Raw genomic sequence first — 22,632 nt, forward strand, 5'->3', positions numbered from 1 at the left:
ATGCAGAAAACAGAGCATACTCCTGGATTCGAACAGAATATAGAAATTTGGATGCCGGAAACTTGCTACGATTCGGAAATACACCAGATCTACGTAAACTAGGCGAAATGAAATGAAAACACGTAAGCGCGGCATAAAATTAAACACTCCTGCTCAGAATCACGTCGGACGCTTAATCCACTCCGGATCCAAGCAATCCAAACTCAACAATCAACAAAATCAACTCCATAACTCCGATTCTAACAGATCTGCTCCGATCACCGCTAAATTCCAACAATCACGAACAACTCCACAACATTAACCAGACAAAACCCCGATTCATTCACAAACCAGCTCCATTCTCCCAGATTCAACCATTAACCTGCAATAATCCAGAAATCAACCAACTCCAACAATCCAACTCCAGAATTCAAGTAAACACAATCAAACAACAGAAACCATCACGATCGACGTAAACGAAAACGGAACTTGCATAAAAGTAAGAAATATCCAGAAACAAACGAGAACCGAGCTTCGAACAACGAAGCTCGGCGAATTCAGCAGAAACGAAAGCGGAAAAATAAATTGTTTCTTCGCCCTAAGAAGGACGGTGTTACAACCAGATCGAAAAATGTATGAAAGCTAGATGTGAACCCCCTAGCGTGCCCTGAATTTCCCACCGAAAGAACCCAAGAGTGTGAAGAGAATGGACTAAGCTACAGGCTGTTAGCGAGGTCTCCACCGAGAAGATCCCTCCAGCTCGCATGCTTCTTCCTTTTATAGATGCGGACATAGCCTTCTAGAGTCTTCGTAGAAATCCCTATTCTACCCTTAAACTCCGAGGCTTCCTCCGTCAAGCAATTTCCTTCATAATGTCCACTTTTTCGCCAGTTTCCTAGGACCATGCAAACGTCCTCTTCTTTTCCTGGATCTAGCGAAAACCTTCACACACCTGGCTTAAATCGTGCGTTAGACCCAGTAATTTCACGAAATAAAACCCCTAGACCGATGCATGAAATTAGCCTTATCACCTATTCACCTCTTTGAGCTTCTATTGAATCGAGAAATAAAATAGGTTTGATTGGCCATCTTTTTGATATATACATAAGGCATTCTCCGGATAATTCAAATTTATTTCAGCATATCGATCTAGGTCTATAACCTATTTATAAGCAACATTGTTAACAACCAAATAAACTAAGTATAATTACTAAAGTTAATTTTAAATTCTAATTATTCAATCTTTCTTACACTACGTGATCAATCAAAAGATATATATCTATAACGGCGTAATCAATTGCATTTATACTTCAAATAAATATTTATACTGATCCTATATCTGCACTGCACAAATTTATGATTATATCCATAATTATGTAATTCTTATATGGCTATCACAACTCGAAATAAATAAACAATATTGTTTTTCCCATCAATGTATAATATATTTATCACGTGTGATTACACTGTATCCCATAATTTATTGTATATAAAAAAATAAATAGGAATTTTAAATTACAGAAAAAGTGTTTTTTTGGGCCCACGCCTGAAAAGGAATTAAAAATAAATAAAAAAGAAACCCTAGTTTTTGAAATTCTCAGTTCAAGCAGAGCTGCAATTCTCTATATATTTAATCTCCATCAAATTCATGTTATCCAGTAAAAAATCCCAAATACTATGAAAGACCTATATATTCAGCAGCCCTCACAATTGTTGCTTTTGCCTCTAGCTTGTGTCAGTTTCAGCAGTTGAAGGTCAAGCCCACCGCTACAGCGCCTTTTTCTCTCCCCGGCGAAGAATTGGATTCACCGTTTCTGCCGATCAACCGCCAACGGTAAATTCTTCACTTTTACTCCTCCGATTTTGTGTTTCAGTGTCGCGTGATGTTAGACTAGTGCAATTGCCCTACAATTTCACTTGAGAATTTCTTGTATGCCTGTTTTTATCGGTGAGAAGATTTCTCATGTATGTGTTCGATAATTTTGGGGGAATTATAGCTTGTTTGATGAAATAATTGCGCACATACCGAATTTATTCCTTTTGTAGATGAAATTTGAGATTTAGCGATTTCGCCGTACGGAATTGGAAACAGTAGATGAATAGGTTTGGTCATTTATGAGATTCTGAGATCTGTTTGATTTGGCTGTAGATGACTAATGATGCGGGTGATGAAGATAAGGAGGAATTCGTGGAGGTTGATCCGACCAGTCGTTACGGTCGCTACGATGAGCTGATGGGGGCGGGGGCCGTGAAGAAAGTGTACAGAGCCTTTGATCAAGAAGAAGGCATCGAGGTGGCGTGGAACCAAGTTAAGCTGCGCAACTTCGCCGATGATGAGAGCATGATCAACCGGTTGTTTTCGGAGGTTGGATTGCTGCGGCAGCTGAAGAACAAGAACATCATCTCCCTGTACTCGGTGTGGCGAGATGAGAAGAGGAATACGCTGAATTTCATCACCGAGGCCTGCACTTCGGGAAATTTGAGGGAGTACAGGAAGAAGCACAAGCAAGTTTCAACAAAAGCTTTGAAGAAGTGGTCGAGGCAGATACTTAAGGGGCTGGACTATTTGCATTCTAGTGAGCCATGTGTAATTCACAGGGACCTCAATTGCAGCAATGTCTTCATCAATGGAAACATTGGTCAGGTATACATCCTTCTCCCTTTGTCCCATTTTGCTTTATTGCACATAGCTTTAATGCCTAAGCTTTAGTGTCTCTTTGCTTTCCTAGATTTTATGCCTATGCTTTAGTGTCTCTCTGCTTACTGTGTTTCGTAGTTTTAATGTCTAAGCTTTAGTAATAGATATGGTGATGACTGATGGCACTGGTTTTATGTGCCTATGATTGGATTTGTGAATCTGCAGGTTTAAACTTGTGGAAACATGGTTGTGATTATTTTCATCTAATTGATTCATGAAGGTTAAAATTGGTGATTTCGGCTTGGCAGTCACAGTTGGGAGAAATCATTCAGCTCATTCAGTGATAGGGACACCGGAGTTCATGGCACCTGAACTCTACGACGAGGACTACACAGAGCTAATAGATATATATTCATTCGGCATGTGCTTGCTCGAGCTGGTGACTCTAGACGTACCCTACAGCGAGTGTGACAATGTTGCCAAGATATTCAAAAAGGTAACGTCCGGTGTGAGACCCGAAGCCATGAAAAAGGTTAAGGACCCAGAGGTGGTAGCATTCATTGAGAAGTGCCTAGCGCAGCCAAGGGCTAGACCCTCTGCTGCTGATCTCCTCAAGGACCCCTTTTTTGATGGAATTTACGATGATGATGATGAAGAAAATCCTGATGAGTAAAGTAGAGTAGGTGATTCATGTATTTTTCTTTGGAGATTTTAGGTAACATTGTTTCTGTTCTTGGTTTTTTGTTTTAGCAATTGGATTTTGAAAGGAGGGCCTTGGTTGTGTTTCTCAGGATTTGATATTTTTGTTGTTGTTTGGTCTTTTGAGTAACACCCAAGGCCTGATTTTGGGTTTTTATCTGGTGTGGTTTGTGTATATAGAGTTTGAAATTGGTGATGGCTTGAGTGAAGGAAGAAATTGTACAGATTGGATTTCACCATTTCTGCAAGGGCAATTGATTTTATCAATTCAATTAATTCAAGCGGCCAGGCAGATGATTTGTTTATACAGGTTTCTGAAGAGGTAAAAAACTCACCATGGTACATATGCAAAATGAGGTAAGAGAAAAAAGGGGTTGAAGATGAAAGAGGAGGGAAACAACCTTTGAGTAGAAGATATGGGCATATGTTTTGAAAGAGGTTGAATAAAGTAGTATTCTCCGCCGCCAAAGGGGAAAAAGGTTGGCGTGGTAGGTCATTTTCCCCTGCTGTGCACAGCAGGAGGGGCAGTGCCAATATTTGCACAGACAACATATTATTCTATAATAAAATATATTAATATTTTAATATTATAATTTTAAATTAATACTTCCTCTGTCCCGTGTTACTGGCACTATTTTCCTTTCTGGGCGTCCCAAGTTATTTGCACTCTTTCTATTTTTAGTAAAAATTATCGCCTACAGCCGCAATTATTGACTATGTTAATCACTCATTCCTTAATCTCCGTGCCGAAAAGCAAACGTGCGACTAACTCGGGACGGAGGGAGTATAATGAGGCGTGTGTAACAACATCTGGGAATCCAAATCCCATTTTCCTAGTTTCTGCCCGTTGACAAAAGAAAAAGTCATCCATCCAACACAATAGATAAACTGGAATTTTTAGTTGGCCAATTGTTTATCATCTGTCTTCCAATTAAACAAATTCTGTGACCACGAGACAAATAAGAAATTATTAGTGACTATTTAAAAAAACACCACACAACTTTGTTTTTTTAGAGTTAATAGCCATTTAAATTATAAAATTTGGTTAATTATAGTCTGTCCAATAAAATTTAAATTTGGAATATTAAATCATGAAGTTTTAATTTTTATCAATGGTCTCATTCATGCATTATCAATTGTCTCATTCATGCACAAAATTTCATTTTTTAATGATATTAAAAACAACGTGTTTCAGTAAAATAAATATTTTTTCTTTTAATCCTTTATTTTATTGAAATATTGTAATTTTTAATATAACCAAAAGATGTTGATTTGTGCATAGATGTGCCAAATGAGAAAAACTAAAACAACGTGATTTAATATGTTAATTTCAAACTTCATGGAAAAGGCTTGAATTTGACCAAACTTCATGATTTAAATCGCTATTATCTTTTTTTAATTATTACTATTATTTTACAATGCAAATTTTGTGGTAATGCTACTATTACCTCATTTCACTATTAAAAAAATCAAGTATTTAAAAAAAACCGTTGAATATAAAATATTTTCATACATTGAGATTAGGATAAAAATATAAAATGATATTGGCCTATATCTACAGTTATACTAGTATAAGACTAAGATTGAAAATAATAATTACCAGTACATTCTTCAATTAATTAGCTTTCGGACAATATTAAATTGCTTCGTCTTGTTGCACTCCTCTCCCCCATCGCATCGTTTTCAAAATGAATTAACTTATCTTTAAAAATTTATAGTAAAGTATTGTGTGAAATTCCACTCTATACATTATTTTGTTTTAGTCACATAAAATAAAGTATAAGTAGCACACTATTCGGTTTTAAAGTGTTTTCGATGTGGGACACTAATAATCATAGGTTTGTATGTAAAGTAAACACCAATTGGACAATCTGCTTTTATGAATGATGCATCTCAAACACCCCTTAGTCGTATCAAAAGTTCAAAAAACAAAAAGATTTAGAGTCTGTCAGACAGCTGCATTGCCATCTTGACCGGACCAAAGTCTAGCCAAGAACGATCATCTCTACTACACAACGAGCTGGGAACCCTACCTGAGGGGCTGTTAATCACGCTCTAGTCAGGCAGCCATGGTTCATCCACCAGACATGGTTTCCTATCTCCTTAGAAATCAAGGATACAGAGGTATGAGACTATAGAACAGATCATGTTCAAGTAAGGTCGTGATTGCTTCACTCTTCTTCCAATTTATGTACTTGTCATTTATTCTTTCAGAATTCGATGTGGGATACTAATGGCCACAATTTAGTCAGTGATTACCAAATTCAGGTCAAGGAAAAGTGACAAGTATTGAAGATAGATAAAAAGAAATCACCATTAATAACTAACTAACAAACAATGATTCTAACAGATGTGAAAAAGAAATAGATTCTGTAATTTAGCATTATAAAATATATACTGTATCTGATAATACCTATGGACAAAAGTACTCATCAAATATCAAATAAACACAGGTATAACCTCACCAGCCACTCGGGGTGGCTGCCATTACTACTTGATGTTTTAGGAAATTCATATCTCTTTCTTTCACGTCGAATTGTTTGTAATCTTGATGGTGAAATTCATATCATTCATAGTATCAATTTTCCATGGAGGTAGATCATACGTGTGATCAAACCACGTAAATCCAACTTGTGTTCTTGTGCTCATTCGATCTGAAAGAACCGTTCAATAGATGCTAAGACCACAAATAAACTTGACATAGTTGTAAGACTTCCAATAACTATCATAGGTAATATATCTAAATATTACATGTTCATAGAGGATTAAGAATATTTTGAAAAGCTATAAAGGGACAATCCTTGCTATTACAATTTACAGGTATTAATAGGCATTTTGTACATCAAGTAGTAGTAGTAGTTGTTAGCCAAATCTACTTTTCTGAATGATGCATTAAGGTTATTCACTAGATGTGTCAAAACACTTAATTCTTTGCTAACACACAAGTGATAGTTAAATATATGGAGGCATGTGTTCACATACTCCACTAGTCACTAGGAAGCTTCAGTGTCCTAGATACTTTAAAACTGGAGCAGCCATAATGTGCAAGAAGCAACTATTATAATAAATTCTCCAACTTCTTTTCCACCACCTTCACTAACTGTAGTGTAGTCTTCCATAGATGCTAGGACCTCTACAGATATTACCATCTTCCACAAGGGGGGAGGCAAGCTGCCATTACAAGGGATCTCAAACAACCTTATATGCACCAATACAACCAAAAGCTCAAAAAAAAAAGATTAAGAAGTTTGTCAGACAGCTGCCTGGCCATCTTCACTGGACCGAAGTCAAGCCAAGAACAATCATCTACTGCACAATGAGCCAGAAACCCAACCCAAGGAGCTATTAATCACGCTCGAGCCAGGCAGCCACAGTTCATCCACCAAACATGGTTTCCTGTCTCCTTAGAAATCAAGGATACAAAGGTACGAGCCTATAGAACAGATCCTGTTCAAGTAAGGTCGTATTAGCTTCACTCTGCCATCACTTTATGTACTTATCATTTATTCAGTAAATCATCGATGTGGGATAGGAATGTCACCGTTTAACTAAGGGAATGGGTTGTTATTGTTTTGATCTTAGAGAAGTGAGTTAGTTGATTAGGAAATTGGAATGTATAAGGAAAAGTAACAAGCATTGAAGTGAGGATTTGAGCTGCTAAAGGTAAAGTCGGAGAGGAGTTGAAAGACGAGTCATGCTTCAAACAAGTCATACATTACTCTCTCTACCCAGGCCCAACACATTCGCTATTGGCCCAAATAATCCTACAACCCCATGCAATTATCATTATACTCCATATTTGTAGCCCAAACAATATTTCGGTGGATGATAAGCTAGCTCATAATTCGATACAATTCGCCTTATAATAGCCCAGGCCCAAAGACTTGACTCTAATTGAGTGAATTCTAATTATTTTGTTTCAAAATTTTATCACTTCATTTTTTATTTTTTTGAAAGTTTGGTAAGTATATTAGACTTTTTATGAACATTTTTTTACTTTAATATTTGAAAGTTACATAGTCCATATCATTTTAATTTTTGATATTATTCTAGCGCTTAAAATAAAGTGTTCACATAATAAAGTTAATGGTAATCACAGGGTATTAGAAATTTAGAAATAGAGAGAAAATTATAAATTTGACAAACTGTTGTGTTACTTCTAATAGTTAATAGTTAACTAGGGTGAAAGATTAGCTGGAATTTTATAGTATAAGTGTTAAAAATAAAAGTAAATAAATTAGTTACTACAAGTCTTTGGTTGATTTCTCTTTTGATGGCTTCCCATGGTTATTGGATTAATCCTTTTTTTGATCTTTTTTTCCTCATTCTCTATTGCTACTATATATGGGCAAAGATTCATCCGCAAAAAAGATATGCTAATTATAGAGATGTAAATTGACATACTTATAATATCATATGTTTGCAGATACAAATATTTCCATATTAAATGGCCACAATTTGGTGATACTGAAACTCATGTATGGCTATAGTTATACATGAAGGGAAAGAGTAAATCAAGAAAAGCAATATGAATGAAATCTATGTATGAGTTTAATGTTAGAAAAGATTAATCTAGCTTACATTTTCGACTTCATAAAATCCAATAGAAAATATACTGGTGACTTGCTTACGTAGATGCGAATACCTCTACGATTTCTCCTCATCTATACATCTGTCTCCCCTTTCGCAAGCTAATTACATTTGCTGCAAGAAAATATTGTTCAAGTATCGATGAGTGAAGGAAAGAGTTAATTCATGATAATGTGAGCATTGAATAAACCAGTTAGATATAGATAATTTTACAAGAAGAGTAGTCCATTTAAAAGAAAATGAATTACCTGGAATGAAGTCATGCATTTGAGCTAGTTGTTGTGCCTCAAAGTAGTCTTGCAGGTGCTGGAGCTGCTGTAGAAAAAGTGGATCCAACCGATCATGCTCATGTTGATGTTGATCACTTGCATCATTGCTTCCGCATCCCCTGCCAATCGCAGTGATTTCTTGCTCTTGAGCCGGGATCACAAGGTGCTGTTGCGGTTGGCTGAGGAGCATGGGCTGATATGCGGAAGGCCCGATGTAGGCGGCCAATTCCTTCTTGGTATTTTCCATATCGGCATGGACCTGGTTGATCTTCTGCTTGAGGCTGTAGATTTGGCGGAGGTAGCCGTGGACGGGGTCGCGGAGGAGGTGTTCCGCTTCATAGGCCAGTGAATTAGCGGCGGCCTCGCGCTGGCTGGGCTCCAATTCCTTCAGAACCTTGCTCACGTTAGTCGCGCCGAACACCTCATGTACGTTGCTGAACTTCTTAGGATCGTCCGCCGGGAAATACGGCTCCATCGGGCAATCCTCTGTGCACTCACGGCAGAGGCATTTGCACGCAGCGCACCGCGACCTCATTTTATTTTCTGCCACCAACACAAAAATCATCCATCCAAATTTCAAATTCACTAAAAAAGGAAAAGGAAAAATGTGAAAGCATCAACAGCATAAGCTTGAACAAAACTCGGTGAATCAACTCAGTGAGTTTGTTTTCCAATGCAAGAGAACCGCTGCAGATCCAAAAAAAAAAGAAAAAGAAAAGAGAGAAATCTTGAACGATAAACATCTTTTTTGTGTGAATCTAAATGATTCTTCAACAAAACATTCCAAAATTCAACAAAGAAATTGCAGGAAGTTATGTTTCTTCACCTTAATTAGCTTGTTGGATTATTCTCACGGATAGTAAACCTACTCTCGTTTACACAATCTGCGAGTCGGAAAAACTGTAAGAATTGAAGAATCAAGGGGTGATCATCGTGAAAGGAGAGTGGAATTGAAGCTTGGGGTGATTTTCTACATACCTGTGATTTTGGTGTGAAGAAGAATTGACAGTTGCTGTGACGAAGAAGACGCTTACAATTGGTTTTACACTTTTACTGAATGATGATTGTGAGAGTCCACGCATAATTTTTTCGAATTTTCACAATTTCCGTCATCCACAATTTCTAATTGGCGCAATTTTGTGCATTTCTTAATTCATTTTATCAATTACTAGTAATTTTAAAATAACAATATTCTCGTACTATTAACCAATCAATACTAACGCTAGTAATAAGAATATGTATAAGGGGTGTTCGGTTGGCAAGATTAAATCTCATTATTAAATATGTATCATGTTTGGTTCATAAAATTGAACCCTTCATCTTAATCCTAGATTGATAGTCTCATGATAATCAGTCATAGCCTCCCCCTCCAACTAAAATAATCTCACAACTTAATCCTAGATTGATAGTCTCATGATATTAGTCATGGCAACCGAATGCCACCATAGAGTATATATTCTATGTGACACAAAATTAAGAAAACATAAATGCTTCTACAAAACATATTTATAAATTGCAATTTTTTTGGAATATATTAATTAAAAAATAGCCAATTTGTTGGTAAAGAGTGAAAGTTAACATTGATTCTATAAGTAATACTAGTACATCGTCAAAACTAACTATAAAAGAGGAGGCATGTAGCCAATGAGCTCATACCTACCTCGGCCTTTTGGCTAAGATCAAATATAGTATCTGTTTTTATCAATTAATATCTGAAATATGAGTCATTTGCTCACACGATATTAAATATTTTTTTTAGGAGAAGACCCATCAAAGTAGAGCTTGCTACTTGAGTCCAATCTTTTACTTTGTATGCATTGGTAAGTATTGGGGCATTACGAAGATTCACCAGCTATTCAAATCACTTATTTTGTGCTCAAACACAAGTGCTAGTTAAATTTATGAAGGAGAGATATGTTCATCTGTAATGCTATTTTAGAAAGAAAAAAAACTGTATGTTCATCCACTAGACTAGACGCGGTTTCTTATCTCCTTAGAATTAAGGGTACAAATGTACGAGCCTATAAAACAAATCCTAGTCAAATAAGACTTGGATGTAGGATACAAACGCTCACAGTTTTAATGCTTTAACTAAGGAAATGGGTGTGATTGTTTACATATAAGGATAAGTAACAAGTATTGAAGATGATTAAAAAAAAGAAGTAAAAGATTTGACCCAAATGTGATATGGGTGTGTAAATCATAAGTATAGCCAAATGAAATAAATAAATCAATGATGGAGAATCAATTTTGTCCTTGCTTTTGTACCAGTTCATAGATTGCAATTTCTTATTATCATCCACAGAGAGCTCCGTTTAAAAACAAGGAGACTTATTATCCCACATCGTGTATGAGAGTCAAATTATCTTAAAAACAAGTATAAAATATGTCCTATATTTATGTAAAAACTCATACCTTTCTCGGCCTTTTGGCTAAGATCAAGTGTAGTATCTGTTCTTATCAGTTTAATATCTGATATGTGAGCCATTGGCTTACATGATATTAATTTTATTTTTTTAGGAGGAAGACCCATCAAAGTAGCTTGCTACTTGGGCCTGGCACACCCCACCATTTCTAGTCTAATTTTTACTTTGTTATAAATTATTACTGATTGCACTCACTTTTGGAGTTAACTGATCTTGGGTATAATATTACAAGGCCAGTGATTATCTCCTTTCACATGCTCCACTCTTAGAAGCTATGTTTTACATGCTACTGCAAGTGTTATAGAGAACATTTGTGGATAAGAAGAATTATGCATCAGCAATGTAAGTAATCAGATATTCAAACTGTCATTCATTTTTTGATAAGTAATATATTGCTATCATATGTATGTCTGCAGATACAATTGTTTCCATCTAATTTGCAGATACAGACTCACATACATGAGAGGAATATATAGGGTTGAAAGAGTAAATCCAGAAGAAGGGAACATGAATGAATAGAGCATCCAATGTATGTATGGGTTTTATGAGAAAAAGATGCTTCAAGAGCTGCACCTCCTTGGCATGAGACAGAAGGAAGGCTACGTCGAGGACCGAAAAGTTCAGAAAAGAAAAAATATCTATTAAAGTCTGTCCGACAGCTGCCTGGCCATCGAGTCATGCCAAGAACGATCATCTACTGCATAACAAGCCAGAAACCCGACCTGAGGGGCTGTTAATCACGCTCTAGCCCGACCAGTCAATGGTTCATCCACTAGACATGGTTTCTAGTCTCCTTAGAAATCAAGGATACAGAGGTACGAGTTTATAGAACAGATCCTATTCAAGTAAGGTCGTGACTACTTCACCAACCCATCAGTTTAAGTACTTGTCTTTTATCCAGTAAGAAATCAATGTGGGATAGTAAAACTCACTGTTTTAATTGTGTAGGGTGATTCATTTATGTATAGGACTCTTTTTTGTATAAATTGATGGGTTGGAATGTTGATATGAAAATTTATGATTTAAGTATCTCTATTGTTGTGCATTTGTTTTCATGCATCATTCTTTTCTCTTTCAAAATAATGACCAATAATAATTCTCCAGTTACCTCATGCTACCTCGTATTACTAACTCGAATTTTCTATTTAAGAAACGTCTTATTAAATAAAATACGATTAATCATTGACTTACCTGTTAGTATCGTAAGTCTTTGCATACTCTTTATACATTTTTTATTTTATATACAAACAGTAACATTTTTGTTGGAGTTCAACAAAAAAGAAAACTTCTATGTCGGTAATAATTTCCATGGCCTAATATAGGTCTCAAGGTAGAAAACGGAAACCAATTGACTCACCATATTTTACTCCTTTATTATTACTACTCCAACTATTTTATTAGTACCTGTATATACATTGATTGCTACTACCATAAAGCAAACTTGTGAAATAAAACAATAAATATATCACGGAAAATCAAGATTAAAAATTACTCCTCTTCGTGAGAGAGAGAGAGAGGAAAACATTAATTAGTATCAAGATTAAACCTATAATATAAATTAAGTTTGAATAGGTATTCATCATATTAAAGAGGTTAGCCGATATTCCAATTTAATGCATAATATAGCACTGCAAATTATTTAAAAAACAATTAGTTAGGCTCCAAAATTTATAGCAAACCCAATCAAATGTTTGGTGCATCTTTGTAATCTGACATATTTAATTTATTGTTGTAGCTATATTAAATATTACAAATTCATTAAACTCTTCATGTATCTCGCAAGCCTAGACAAGATTTTTGTTGCATATAAAAACTAATCAAATTTACAAAGTTTAAATAATAAGAAAGATACACTAAATTGAAGTTATAAATACAAATGTCAAAGTTGTTATAACAAAATTAGTATTAATGAAACCAAGTGTAAAAAATGAAAGCTCAACATATGCTGTCATGAAAGATGGACTTGAAATATTGCATAGAATTTGGGAGAATGCCATAAACACCCCTCTTTTTTCTCTCCTCTCTAATTTGAATACTTGCATAAATTTATAAATAAATAATATCTCCTCTTATCAAAGCAAAGAAATTCCATTTCTTCTGAATTTTGTTTAAAAGGAGTGGAATAACCAAGGAAAAAGATAGGAAGAGAAGGACCTTTGAGAGAAAGAGAAAGGAAAGTGAGAGGATGAGCATACCTTCTGTTTTCATTTATGTGTATTCCTCTCATTAGATCTTGTTTCACCTCTGATTTCCATTCCTTTTCTTCTCCTTTCAATGGTGAGGAATTAACTGACATTGATCGTTGTTGTTATTCTGTTTCTGTTGATTTCTCTGATCTCTTCAATTCTGTGTTTCAGGTTTGCTGATATTGAATCTTATTGATGAACCAAGGATCCGATAAATCCTACTTAGTATTTATTTGATCACTGACTGCTTACCGGATTCCTGCCTGATTTTCTGGATAAGGTATGAATTTTTTATTGTTTGTTGGCTGAGTGAAGGATCCAATCATTTTTTTGCAAATCCTGCATTTCGTTTTTGATCGGCGGTTTTGTTTTGTTGCCTGATTTTAATAAAATTCGTGATTGTTGGTTGCCTATATATTTATTCTCGGATCTATTAGATTTGGATTTTGATGATCTGCAGCTGAATTGATTCATCCGTTATACTTAATTCAATTTGATTCTCGTAATTGTTTAATCTGTGATTGGATTAATGCTGAATAGGGAGATATTGCTATTCTTTTAATTATAATCTTTTTTGTGGTTTCCTGCGCTATGTTCACGTTCTGATTGAGGATTTCTTGTTTTTGATCTAATCTTCTCCAGTTTGCAGAAAAGATGGAGGTGGATCAAGGTAAGCTCTTTATCGGTGGGATTTCTTGGGACACGAATGAGGATCATCTTAAAGATTATTTTGAAACATATGGAGATGTTGTGGAGGCAGTGATCATGAAAGACCGAACCACGGGTCGTGCTCGTGGATTTGGCTTCGTTGTCTTTGCAGACCCTGCTGTTGCTGAAAGGGTGGTTAAGGAGAAGCACATGATTGATGGACGAACTGTAAGTTGGTTTGGTTGCACTTCATCGAGATTAGAATGCATAAGAAAAACTCAACTGTGTTGCCAATAGATAGGTGTTTGTCAAAACCAATGCCTTGTTACAGTAGAAGTTAATTTTTTTATTATACAGTGCAAAAGTTACCTGCCATAGCTTATAACCAGAAACATAAGCCAAATGCTTCTTTTGCCTGTAGGTTTGCGTTCCTTGATTATTTCATTATGCGATTCTCAGTTGTCACATTTTGATGCATTCCTTCCTTTTTTGTCTACTAGGTTGAAGCCAAGAAAGCTGTTCCAAGGGATGATCAACACCTTATAAACCGAAACAGTGGCAGCATGCAAGATTCACCAGGAACTGGGCGCACTAAAAAGATATTTGTTGGAGGATTAGCATCTACAGTCACTGAGAATGATTTTAAAACTTATTTTGATCAGTTTGGAACCATAACAGACGTCGTGGTGATGTACGACCACAACACGCAGAGGCCAAGAGGTTTTGGTTTTATAACATATGATTCGGAGGACGCAGTAGATAGGGTGTTGCACAAAACTTTTCATGAACTCAATGGTAAAATGGTCGAGGTAAAGCGAGCAGTTCCCAAAGAGTTGTCTCCGGGTCCTAGCCGGAGCCCACTTGTTGGTTATAACTATGGGTTAACTAGACCCAGCAATTTCCTCAATAGCTATGCCCAGGGATATAATCTTAGCTCTCTTGGAGGTTATGGAGTGAGGATGGATGGTAGATACAGTCCACTGGCTAGTGGTCGAGCTGGTTTCTCACCTTTCGGTTCTCCTGCATATGGGCTGGGTGTTAATATGGAGCAAGGTTTAAGTAGTGGCTTTGGAGGGGGCTCTAACTTCAACAGCAACCTAGGTTATGGCCGTGTTCTGAACCCGTATTTTGCCAGTAACCAGGGCAGGTACACCACACCTATTGGTTATAATACAAGTAACAGCAGAGGTGAATCTTTTCTAAGCTCTTCACCTAGAAGTGTTTGGGGAAACGGTGGACTTAATGCTTCTCCAAATAGTGGCGGGTCTGCTTCATACTTTGGATCTGGAAGTGGTGGTTTCGGAGTCTTTGGAAACAATGGGACAAGCTGGGGTACTTCCCCTGTTGCTGGGTCCCTTGGAGGAAGCTCTTCTGGCTACAATGGTGGAAACTTTGGCTACAGAGGGGGAGATAACAGTTATGCTGTGGGAGCAGGAGGATTTGGAAGAAACACTGGAAATAGTGTAGCCACGACATCTTCGTTCCCTGCCTCAACCGGTGACTATGAGGGATCCAATGGGGACTTTTACCGTAGTGGTTCTGTATATGGTGACCCAACTTGGCAAACTACATCTTCTGAGCTCGATAATTCTAATTCGTATGGTTATGGGCTTGGAGCCTCAGAAGATGCTGCTGCTAAAGATTCTGAGGATTATGTGGTCAGCTATGACCTTCCAAATAGGCAATCCAGTAGAGGTAATATTTCTTTGATTCTTATCTACAGCTGCAACCCTCTTTATCTCCTTATACTTGAGTTCCTTACCTTACATTACTTTTGTGGATGGACGATTTTGAACTTGATCAATCATTATTACTTTTTGATGCATATATTACCCTTTTTGCTGTGATTGCAAGGAATGAAACTCATATACTGAATATTTTCTTTTCTTTCCACTTTATCCTGTTCTCTGGAATTACAAAAACATTGTGTGAAACTTGGTCCTAAGTTTCTCTGGCATTGATTTACTTGTTGATGCGTCTGGATTTAGAACTAGAAGCTGTAATTCTAGTTTGTGCAGGGATCATCTGTAGTGGTGCGTAATAATTAGCCTTGTCTGAAACCTTCACCATTTTTTGTGCCATGTTGTGAATTCTTATTAAAGCTATCTATGGACCAAGCCTCATTTGTTAGCACTTTTTCGTTCATTTAATTGCATTCACTTGAGGTTGCTTTTACTGTCAGGCTCATTTAATTGCACTTGTTAATCCACTAGTCTGAGGTTGCTTCGGTCTTCATAATTTGCTCCAACTGAAATCTCTTACTGCATAAATAGCTAACTAGCGATAGAAACAACATGAATGTTACATGTAATGTACTAAAGTTAACAAGAGACGTAGAAAGCTCTTGCTTATGACTTATGGTGTTGGATACTTACCCTGAGAAACACTGATTGCTTAGATACTTAAATGAACTTAGACAAGGAGTGATCAAATTATGTTCAATGATTTTGAGCTTTGAGCTAATCTTTTCTCCATTTCTTCAGGTATTGCTGCGTAGGAAACTTTGTGGTATGAAGATAATGTAGGAGATGGGAATTTTGAGAAGCTGTGGGTTGTGTACGTATCCTTCACAGATATATACGTAAAGATATATCTCATGTCATTACAAAGAGCTAACAGGGATGTCGGGTTGAAGCATATTTTCTGAAGGTTTTTGAATATATAAGAATCAACATTTTGGTGGAGATGTACATCAGATCGCGGGAGGAGGATCCATACAAGCTTTGATTTGTTTCTGGAAAGGTAGAGAGTTTTTTTTAGTATTATTATTATTATTAGTATTAGTATTAGTATTATTATTATTATTATTATTTCTTTTTCTTTATTTTTGTACTCATTTTTTTCCCCCTGTTTTTGGCTCCAATGTTTGGCTGAAATTTTCCTTATATTTTTCGTCTCAGATTGTATGTGTGATATGTAGATGTGTCAAAACTCTTATTGTAATGCCAAATACTATGTTGGAAGGATTTAGGTTGTATTATTAGTTATTACTCCACTAGGAAGCTTCAGTCTTCTGGATACTTCAAAAATGGAGCAGAGTGAGATCCAACTACAATGGATTCATATTCTTTTTCACACCAACCACATTCACTTCCTTATTTTACTTACACTTGTAGTCTGTCTTCAATAACAATCACACACTCATCAATGAAATAATCCACTGCACACCTCAAATAAACACGTGCTGATGCCCACTAATAACGATCATCTACCGGTATCCCTACCGCTAGCCAAGAGAACCTGATGTAGGACGGTGTTAAATGTCAATCACACTCTGGCTAGGCAGCTACGGTCATCCACCAGACGTGTGTCTCCTTATAAATCAAGGATATAGAGGTATGAGCCTATAGAGCAGATCATGTTCAAGTAAGGTCGTGACTGCTTCACAAAACCATCATTTTATGTACTTGAAGTTTATGCAGTAAGGATTGGATGGGTGTGATTGTTTTCATCTTGTAGAAGTTAGTGAGTTGATCACCAAATTTAGGTCTAAGGAAAAGTGACAAGGAGTGAAGTTTAAAAAAAAAAAAAAGTCAAAGATTTGACCTAGTAGTCATGTGTGTCAATGTGTGTATCTTATATACCAAGAGACGTAAATAAAACAATGATTATATAGATGGGAATATGAATGAATAGAGCAACAAATGTATGTATGAGTTTGATATGAGGAAAAATTAGTCAATGAAGCTTCAAGAGCTGCACCTCAAAAATTAAAGACTCCTTGGCATGAGATAGCTAGCTAGCATGCTTCAACGACGATGATGGGGACCAAACAGCAACAAAATAACAACAATGAAAGACTACATGATGATAAACACACATAGATATTGATGAATCGCAAACTAAGAAAATATGTAGTAAAGCTTCGCTAGTATATCTACTAAACGAGGTTTGCGGATACAAAGGTACGAGCCTATAGAACATATCACATTCGATGAAGGTCAGCTACAACATACTTCAGCCAATTAATGTACTTGTAATTTTTTCAGTAATAACTCAATGTGGGATAGAAATAGTCAGAGTTTTAATTGTGTTGGGTGTGATTTTGATATGGGTTTGGTTAATTAGGGATGGTGGTGGGCTATTAGATATAAATGAATGATTAGTAACAGTTGGAAGTTTGAACTGTTCCATGATACTGGTGGTTTCAGCTGGCATCATGGAACATGCTAATATTAATTAGCCACTGCCAGCTAAATTTCTTTAATTTATCAGTATTATTATTTTATAAGTAATAATTATCTCAATTAACTACTGTGGTAATTTGATCAATATTTTAATATGCTACTTCAGCTGAAATCTTTGTGGGATTGGGATTATGGAGCACTTTTATTATTTTAAGTTAAAATATTAATAATTCAAATCTACGTATATTCTTGATGAGATTATTTTACTTCATATTCACCAACTCTACCAACAAAATCACCCAATGTCAATCCCAAGTTATATTAGCGGATGAACCCTATTTTAGTTAAAGGATTTCTTCTTTTTATGAGAATGATGGAGAAAGATTCGAAGTATTTTAATTATTGTGACTTTTATTTTGTATTTTATAAATAGGAGTTTTTTATATTCTGATGTTGGGATTTTGATATGAAAATTTATGATTCCAGTATCTATCTCTCTTCGTGTGCATTTGCTTTCAATTATCATTTCTTATTATTTTTTAAAAAAAATCTTCAATTAATTCATGCTTGTAATTGTGACTTTGTACTTTCAATTAAAGAAAAACGTCTTACTAATTAAAATACTCTTAATCTCGTGTATGCATGAGTTACCTTATTGGTTGTCACTTACTATCGAAAGTCGTTTGCACACTATTTGGACATTTTTATCATTTTAATTGAATAGTCTGTGTAGAACGTTTTTTTTTATTATATACAAGTAACATTTTTCTTGGAGTTCACCAAAAAAGAAACTTGTATCTTCCGTAATAATTTCCATGGTCCACATGGCAATGGCCAAATTTAGGTCTCAAGGAAGAAAATAGAAACAAATTGACTCATCATTTTTTATCACTTCTTTATTAGTAGTATTTTATTAGTACATATACATTTATTACCATGATAAAGCAACTGTGGAATAAAACAATAAATATTCATAAAATATCAAGATTAAAATTACTCCTCTTCAAGAGAGAGAGAAACATTAATTAGTATCAAGATTAAACCTATAACATAATTAAGTTTGAATAGCCACTCATCATATTAAAGAGGTTAGCTGGTATTCATTATTTAATAGTACAAAATATAGCACTGTAAATTATTTGAAAACAATTAGTTAGGTTCCAAAGTTTTACCAAAACCAATAAAATCTTTGGTGCATCTTGGTATTAATTTATTTTTTAACTGTCTTCTAAAATATATAAAAGACACACTAAATTGAAGTTATAAATAAAACAAATGTAAAAGTTGTTATAACAAAATTAGTAGTATTAATGAATGAAAGTGAATAATGAAAGCTCAACATATGCTGTCATGAACTTGAAATATTGCATAGAATTAGGGAGAATGCCATAAACACCCCTCTTTTTTCTCTCTTCCCTAATTTGAATAATATATTTATGAATAAATAATATCTCATCTCCTCACCTCTCCTCTCAACAAAGCAAAGGAATTCCATTTCTTCTGAATTTGTTTAAAAGGAGTGGAATAACCAAGGAAAAAGAAAGGAAGAGAAGGACCTTTGAGAGAGAGAGAGAGAGAAAGGGAAGTGAGAGGATGAGCATACCTTCTGTTTTCATTTATGTGTATTCCTCTCATTAGATCTTGTTTCACCTCTGATTTCCATTCCTTTTCTTCTCCTTTCAATGGTGAGGAATTAACTGACATTGATCGTTGTTGTTATTCTGTTTCTGTTGATTTCTCTGATCTCTTCTATTCTGTGTTTCAGGTTTGCTGATATTGAATCTTATTGATGAACCAAGGATCCGATAAATCCTACTTAGTATTTATTTGATCACTGACTGCTTACCGGATTCCTGCCTGATTTTCTGGATAAGGTATGATTTTTTTATTGTTTGTTGGCTGAGTGAAGGATCCAATCATTTTATTGCAAATCCTGCATTTCGTTTTTGATCGGCGGTTTTGTTTTGTTGCCTGATTTTCTGGATAAGGTGAAATTCGTGGTTGTTGGTTGGCTATATGTTTATTATCGGATCTATTAGATTTGGATTTTGATGATCAGGTTCAATTGATTTGCGTTTTATACTGAATTCAAATTGATTCTGATAATATTTAATATGTGATTAGATTAATGCTGAATGGGCAGATATTGCTATTCTTTTAATTATAGTTTTTTTGTGTGGTTATTTCTCCTTTCATGCGCTATGTTTGATTGAGGATTTCTTATTTTTGATATAATCATCTACAGCTTGCAGAAAAGATGGAGGTGGATCAAGGTAAGCTCTTTATCGGTGGGATTTCTTGGGACACGAATGAGGATCGTCTTAAAGAGTATTTTGAAACATATGGAGATGTTGTGGAGGCAGTGATCATGAGAGACCGAACCACAGGTCGTGCTCGTGGATTTGGCTTCATTGTCTTTGCAGACCCTGCCGTTGCTGAGAGGGTGGTTAAGGAGAAGCACATGATTGATGGGCGAACTGTAAGTTGGTTTGGTTGCACTTCATCGAGATTAGAACGCATTAGAAAAACTCAACTGTGTTGCCAAAAGATAGTTGTTTGTTGAAACCAATGCCTTGTTACAGTAGATGTTAAGTTTTTTTATTATCGATTTTCACTACCTTATACAATGCAAAAGTTATTTGCTTTATCTTATAGCCAGAAACGGAAGCCAAATGCTTCTTTTGCCTCTAGGTTTGTGTTTCATGATTCTTCTGATGATGCGATTTGCAGTTGTCTCACATTTTGATGCATTCCTCCCTTTTTTGTCTACCAGGTTGAAGCCAAGAAAGCTGTTCCAAGGGATGATCAGAACCTTATAAATCGGAACAGTGGCAGCATGCAAGATTCACCAGGAACTGGGCGCACTAAAAAGATATTTGTAGGAGGATTAGCATCTACAGTCACTGAGAATGATTTTAAAACTTATTTTGATCAGTTCGGTGCCATAACAGACGTTGTGGTGATGTATGACCACAACACGCAGAGGCCAAGAGGTTTTGGTTTTATAACTTATGATTCGGAGGATGCAGTAGATAGGGTCTTGCACAAAACATTTCATGAACTCAATGGTAAAATGGTTGAGGTAAAGCGAGCAGTTCCCAAAGAGTTGTCTCCGGGGCCAAGCCGGAGCCCCCTTGTTGGTTATAACTATGGGTTTACTAGACCCAGCAATTTCCTCAATAGCTATGCCCAGGGATATAATCTTAGCTCAGTTGGAGGTTATGGAGTTAGGATGGATGGTAGATACAGTCCACTGGCTAGTGGTCGAGCTGGTTTCTCACCTTTTGGTTCTCCTGCATATGGGCTGGGTGTCAATATGGAGCAAGGTTTAAGTGGTGGCTTTGGAGGAGGCTCTAACTTCAACAGCAACCTAGGTTATGGCCGTGTTCTGAATCCTTATTTTGCCAATAACCAGAGCAGGTACAACACACCTATTGGTTACAATACAAATAACAGCAGAGGTGAATCTTTTCTAAGCTCTTCACCTAGAAGTGTTTGGGGAAACGGTGGACTTAATGCTTCTCCAAATAGTGGCGGCTCTGCTTCATACTTTGGTTCTGGAAGTGGTGGTTTCGGAGTCTTTGGAAACAATGGGACAAACTGGGGTACTTCCCCTGTTGCTGGGTCCCTTGGAGGAAGCTCTTCTGGCTACAATGGTGGAAACTTTGGCTACAGAGGGGGAGATAACAGTTATGCTGTGGGAGCAGGAGGATTTGGAAGAAACCCTGGAAATGGTGTAGCCACAACATCTTCGTTCCCTGCCTCAACCGGTGACTATGAGGGATCCTATGGGGATTTTTACCGTAGTGGTTCTGTATATGGTGACCCAACTTGGCAAACTGCATCTTCTGAGCTCGATAATGCTAATTCGTATGGTTATGGGCTTGGAGACTCAGAAGATGTTGCTGCTAAAGATTCTGAGGATTATGTGGTCGGCTATGACCTTCCAAATAGGCAATCCAGTAGAGGTAATATTTCATTGATTCTTATCTAAGTTGCAACCCTCTTTATGTACATATCCAGTTCTCTCGACTTACAAAAATATTGTGTGGAACTTGGTGCTAAGTTTTTCTGGCATTGATTTACTTGTTGATGCATCCAGATTGAAAACTAGAAACTGAATTTCTAGTTTGTGCACGGAGCATCCGCATTGGTGCGTAATAATTAGACTCGTCTTCTGTAGTCTGCATCCTCTACCAATTTTTGTACCATTTCAGGATGCTTTTATTGTCAACCCTTATTTAATTGCTCTAGTTAATCCACTTGTCTGAGGTTGCTTCGGTTGTCATAATTTGCTCCAACTGAAACCTCTCACTGCATAAATAAGTAATTAGCAATAGAAGCAACATGAATGTTATGTGTAAAGTTTCCTAGTGCAAAGCATGTACCATTGTAATGTAGCGAAGAAAGCTCTCTCTCTTGACTTATGGTGTTGTTCATTTCATCAGGAATTGCTGCGTAGGAAACTTCAGTGGTATGAAGATAATGTAGGAGATGATATTTTTGAGAAGTTGTGGGTTGTGTACGTATCCGTGACAGATATATACATAAAGATATATATCTCATGTCATTACAGAGAGCTAACAGGGATGTCGTTTGAAATTATAAGGATCGACATTTTGGTGGAGATGTACATCAGATTGCGGGAGGAGGATCCATACAAGCTTTGATTTGTTTCTGGAAAGGTAGAGAGTTTTTTATACTCCTATTTTATTTCTTTTTCTTTATTTTTGTACTCATTTTCCCTCCTGTTTTTTGGCTCTAATGACTGCCTGAAAATTTTATTATTTTTGTCTGGGATTTGTATTCGTCTCAGATTGTATGTGTGATTGCTAGCGTGATATATAAAAGAGGGAGTTTAAGCCTCCTAAGTTTCCCTTCCAATAAAATACAGATATCATTTTACTGTTTGATTAATACATTTCTCAGTGTTGGTTTTTACTTCATGGATGCTTTCATCTTTAGAATATACAGTGTGTTTAAAAGAGGGTGTTTGGCTAACCTTATTTTAGGACAGCTTATGAGCTTCAATAGCTTTTAATACTTAACTTTGTTATCAACTAGGGTAGG

At 36.1% G+C, this 22,632-nt stretch overlaps 5 protein-coding genes, 4 non-coding genes and 1 pseudogene across 14 annotated transcripts in view; 6 read left to right on the top strand and 4 right to left on the bottom strand.

The window, feature by feature from the left end:
* Window positions 1-22,632, top strand: part of LOC121756375 (peptidyl-prolyl cis-trans isomerase FKBP16-1, chloroplastic-like) — a 542,442-nt gene that overhangs the window by 387,421 nt on the left and 132,389 nt on the right. The gene's annotated exons all lie outside the window — the stretch shown is intronic.
* Window positions 1,593-3,597, top strand: LOC121756367 (probable serine/threonine-protein kinase WNK11). The gene is made up of 3 exons (XM_042151898.1): window positions 1,593-1,813; window positions 2,129-2,623; window positions 2,898-3,597. Exons 2-3 carry the CDS (start codon window positions 2,129-2,131, stop codon window positions 3,288-3,290), a joined length of 888 nt encoding a protein of 295 aa, XP_042007832.1. The 5' UTR covers window positions 1,593-1,813; the 3' UTR covers window positions 3,291-3,597.
* Window positions 5,259-5,480, bottom strand: LOC121756696. Its single transcript, XR_006041072.1, has one exon. It is a non-coding gene; the product is annotated as a small nucleolar RNA U3 (small nucleolar RNA).
* On the bottom strand, window positions 6,562-6,781 carry LOC121756690. Its single transcript, XR_006041066.1, has one exon. It is a non-coding gene; the product is annotated as a small nucleolar RNA U3 (small nucleolar RNA).
* On the bottom strand, window positions 7,731-9,253 carry LOC121756379 (LOB domain-containing protein 25-like). Of its 2 annotated transcripts, none has more exons than XM_042151926.1 (4): window positions 9,154-9,253; window positions 9,002-9,075; window positions 8,155-8,718; window positions 7,731-8,020 (listed from the first exon to the last, which is right to left on the bottom strand). In XM_042151926.1, exons 3-4 carry the CDS (start codon window positions 8,708-8,710, stop codon window positions 7,977-7,979), a joined length of 600 nt encoding a protein of 199 aa, XP_042007860.1. In that variant the 5' UTR covers window positions 8,711-8,718; window positions 9,002-9,075; window positions 9,154-9,253; the 3' UTR covers window positions 7,731-7,976. The 2 variants fall into 2 exon arrangements, with proteins under 2 accessions (XP_042007860.1, XP_042007861.1); XM_042151927.1 differs by having other exon boundaries at window positions 9,002-9,059; window positions 9,154-9,229.
* On the top strand, window positions 9,828-10,016 carry LOC121756606. The gene has a single exon (XR_006040989.1). It is a non-coding gene; the product is annotated as a U2 spliceosomal RNA (small nuclear RNA).
* Window positions 10,587-10,749, top strand: LOC121756602 (annotated as a pseudogene).
* On the bottom strand, window positions 11,247-11,456 carry LOC121756701. Its single transcript, XR_006041076.1, has one exon. It is a non-coding gene; the product is annotated as a small nucleolar RNA U3 (small nucleolar RNA).
* On the top strand, window positions 12,648-16,464 carry LOC121756350 (heterogeneous nuclear ribonucleoprotein 1-like). 3 transcript variants are annotated; one of them, XM_042151876.1, is made up of 5 exons: window positions 12,648-12,878; window positions 12,959-13,067; window positions 13,442-13,663; window positions 13,936-15,130; window positions 15,919-16,464. In XM_042151876.1, exons 3-5 carry the CDS (start codon window positions 13,442-13,444, stop codon window positions 15,930-15,932), a joined length of 1,431 nt encoding a protein of 476 aa, XP_042007810.1. In that variant the 5' UTR covers window positions 12,648-12,878; window positions 12,959-13,067; the 3' UTR covers window positions 15,933-16,464. The 3 variants fall into 3 exon arrangements, with proteins under 3 accessions (XP_042007810.1, XP_042007808.1, XP_042007809.1); XM_042151874.1 differs by having other exon boundaries at window positions 12,649-12,878; window positions 13,430-13,663; XM_042151875.1 differs by having other exon boundaries at window positions 12,649-12,878; window positions 13,437-13,663.
* LOC121756349 (heterogeneous nuclear ribonucleoprotein 1-like) lies at window positions 18,982-22,479 on the top strand. 2 transcript variants are annotated; one of them, XM_042151873.1, is made up of 5 exons: window positions 18,982-19,247; window positions 19,328-19,436; window positions 19,815-20,041; window positions 20,336-21,530; window positions 22,011-22,479. In XM_042151873.1, exons 3-5 carry the CDS (start codon window positions 19,820-19,822, stop codon window positions 22,022-22,024), a joined length of 1,431 nt encoding a protein of 476 aa, XP_042007807.1. In that variant the 5' UTR covers window positions 18,982-19,247; window positions 19,328-19,436; window positions 19,815-19,819; the 3' UTR covers window positions 22,025-22,479. The 2 variants fall into 2 exon arrangements, with proteins under 2 accessions (XP_042007807.1, XP_042007805.1); XM_042151871.1 differs by having other exon boundaries at window positions 18,983-19,247; window positions 19,808-20,041.

Source organism: Salvia splendens, chromosome 11 (genome assembly GCF_004379255.2).
Source record: "Salvia splendens isolate huo1 chromosome 11, SspV2, whole genome shotgun sequence".
In the NCBI taxonomy this organism is placed as follows: Eukaryota; Viridiplantae; Streptophyta; class Magnoliopsida; order Lamiales; family Lamiaceae; genus Salvia; species Salvia splendens.

Bases quoted from the DNA above. Each gene is read 5' to 3' on its own strand.
- LOC121756379 (XM_042151926.1), bottom strand. From the start codon at position 8,710: ATGAGGTCGCGGTGCGCTGCGTGCAAATGCCTCTGCCGTGAGTGCACA. The intron at 8,021-8,154 runs GTAATTCATTTT...ATTTTCTTGCAG, and splicing joins AATGCATGACTTCATTCCAG to CAAATGTAATTAGCTTGCGA.
- LOC121756350 (XM_042151876.1), top strand. From the start codon at position 13,442: ATGGAGGTGGATCAAGGTAAGCTCTTTATCGGTGGGATTTCTTGGGAC. The intron at 13,664-13,935 runs GTAAGTTGGTTT...TTTGTCTACTAG, and splicing joins ACATGATTGATGGACGAACT to GTTGAAGCCAAGAAAGCTGT.
- LOC121756367 (XM_042151898.1), top strand. From the start codon at position 2,129: ATGACTAATGATGCGGGTGATGAAGATAAGGAGGAATTCGTGGAGGTT. The intron at 2,624-2,897 runs GTATACATCCTT...TGATTCATGAAG, and splicing joins TCAATGGAAACATTGGTCAG to GTTAAAATTGGTGATTTCGG.
- LOC121756349 (XM_042151873.1), top strand. From the start codon at position 19,820: ATGGAGGTGGATCAAGGTAAGCTCTTTATCGGTGGGATTTCTTGGGAC. The intron at 20,042-20,335 runs GTAAGTTGGTTT...TTTGTCTACCAG, and splicing joins ACATGATTGATGGGCGAACT to GTTGAAGCCAAGAAAGCTGT.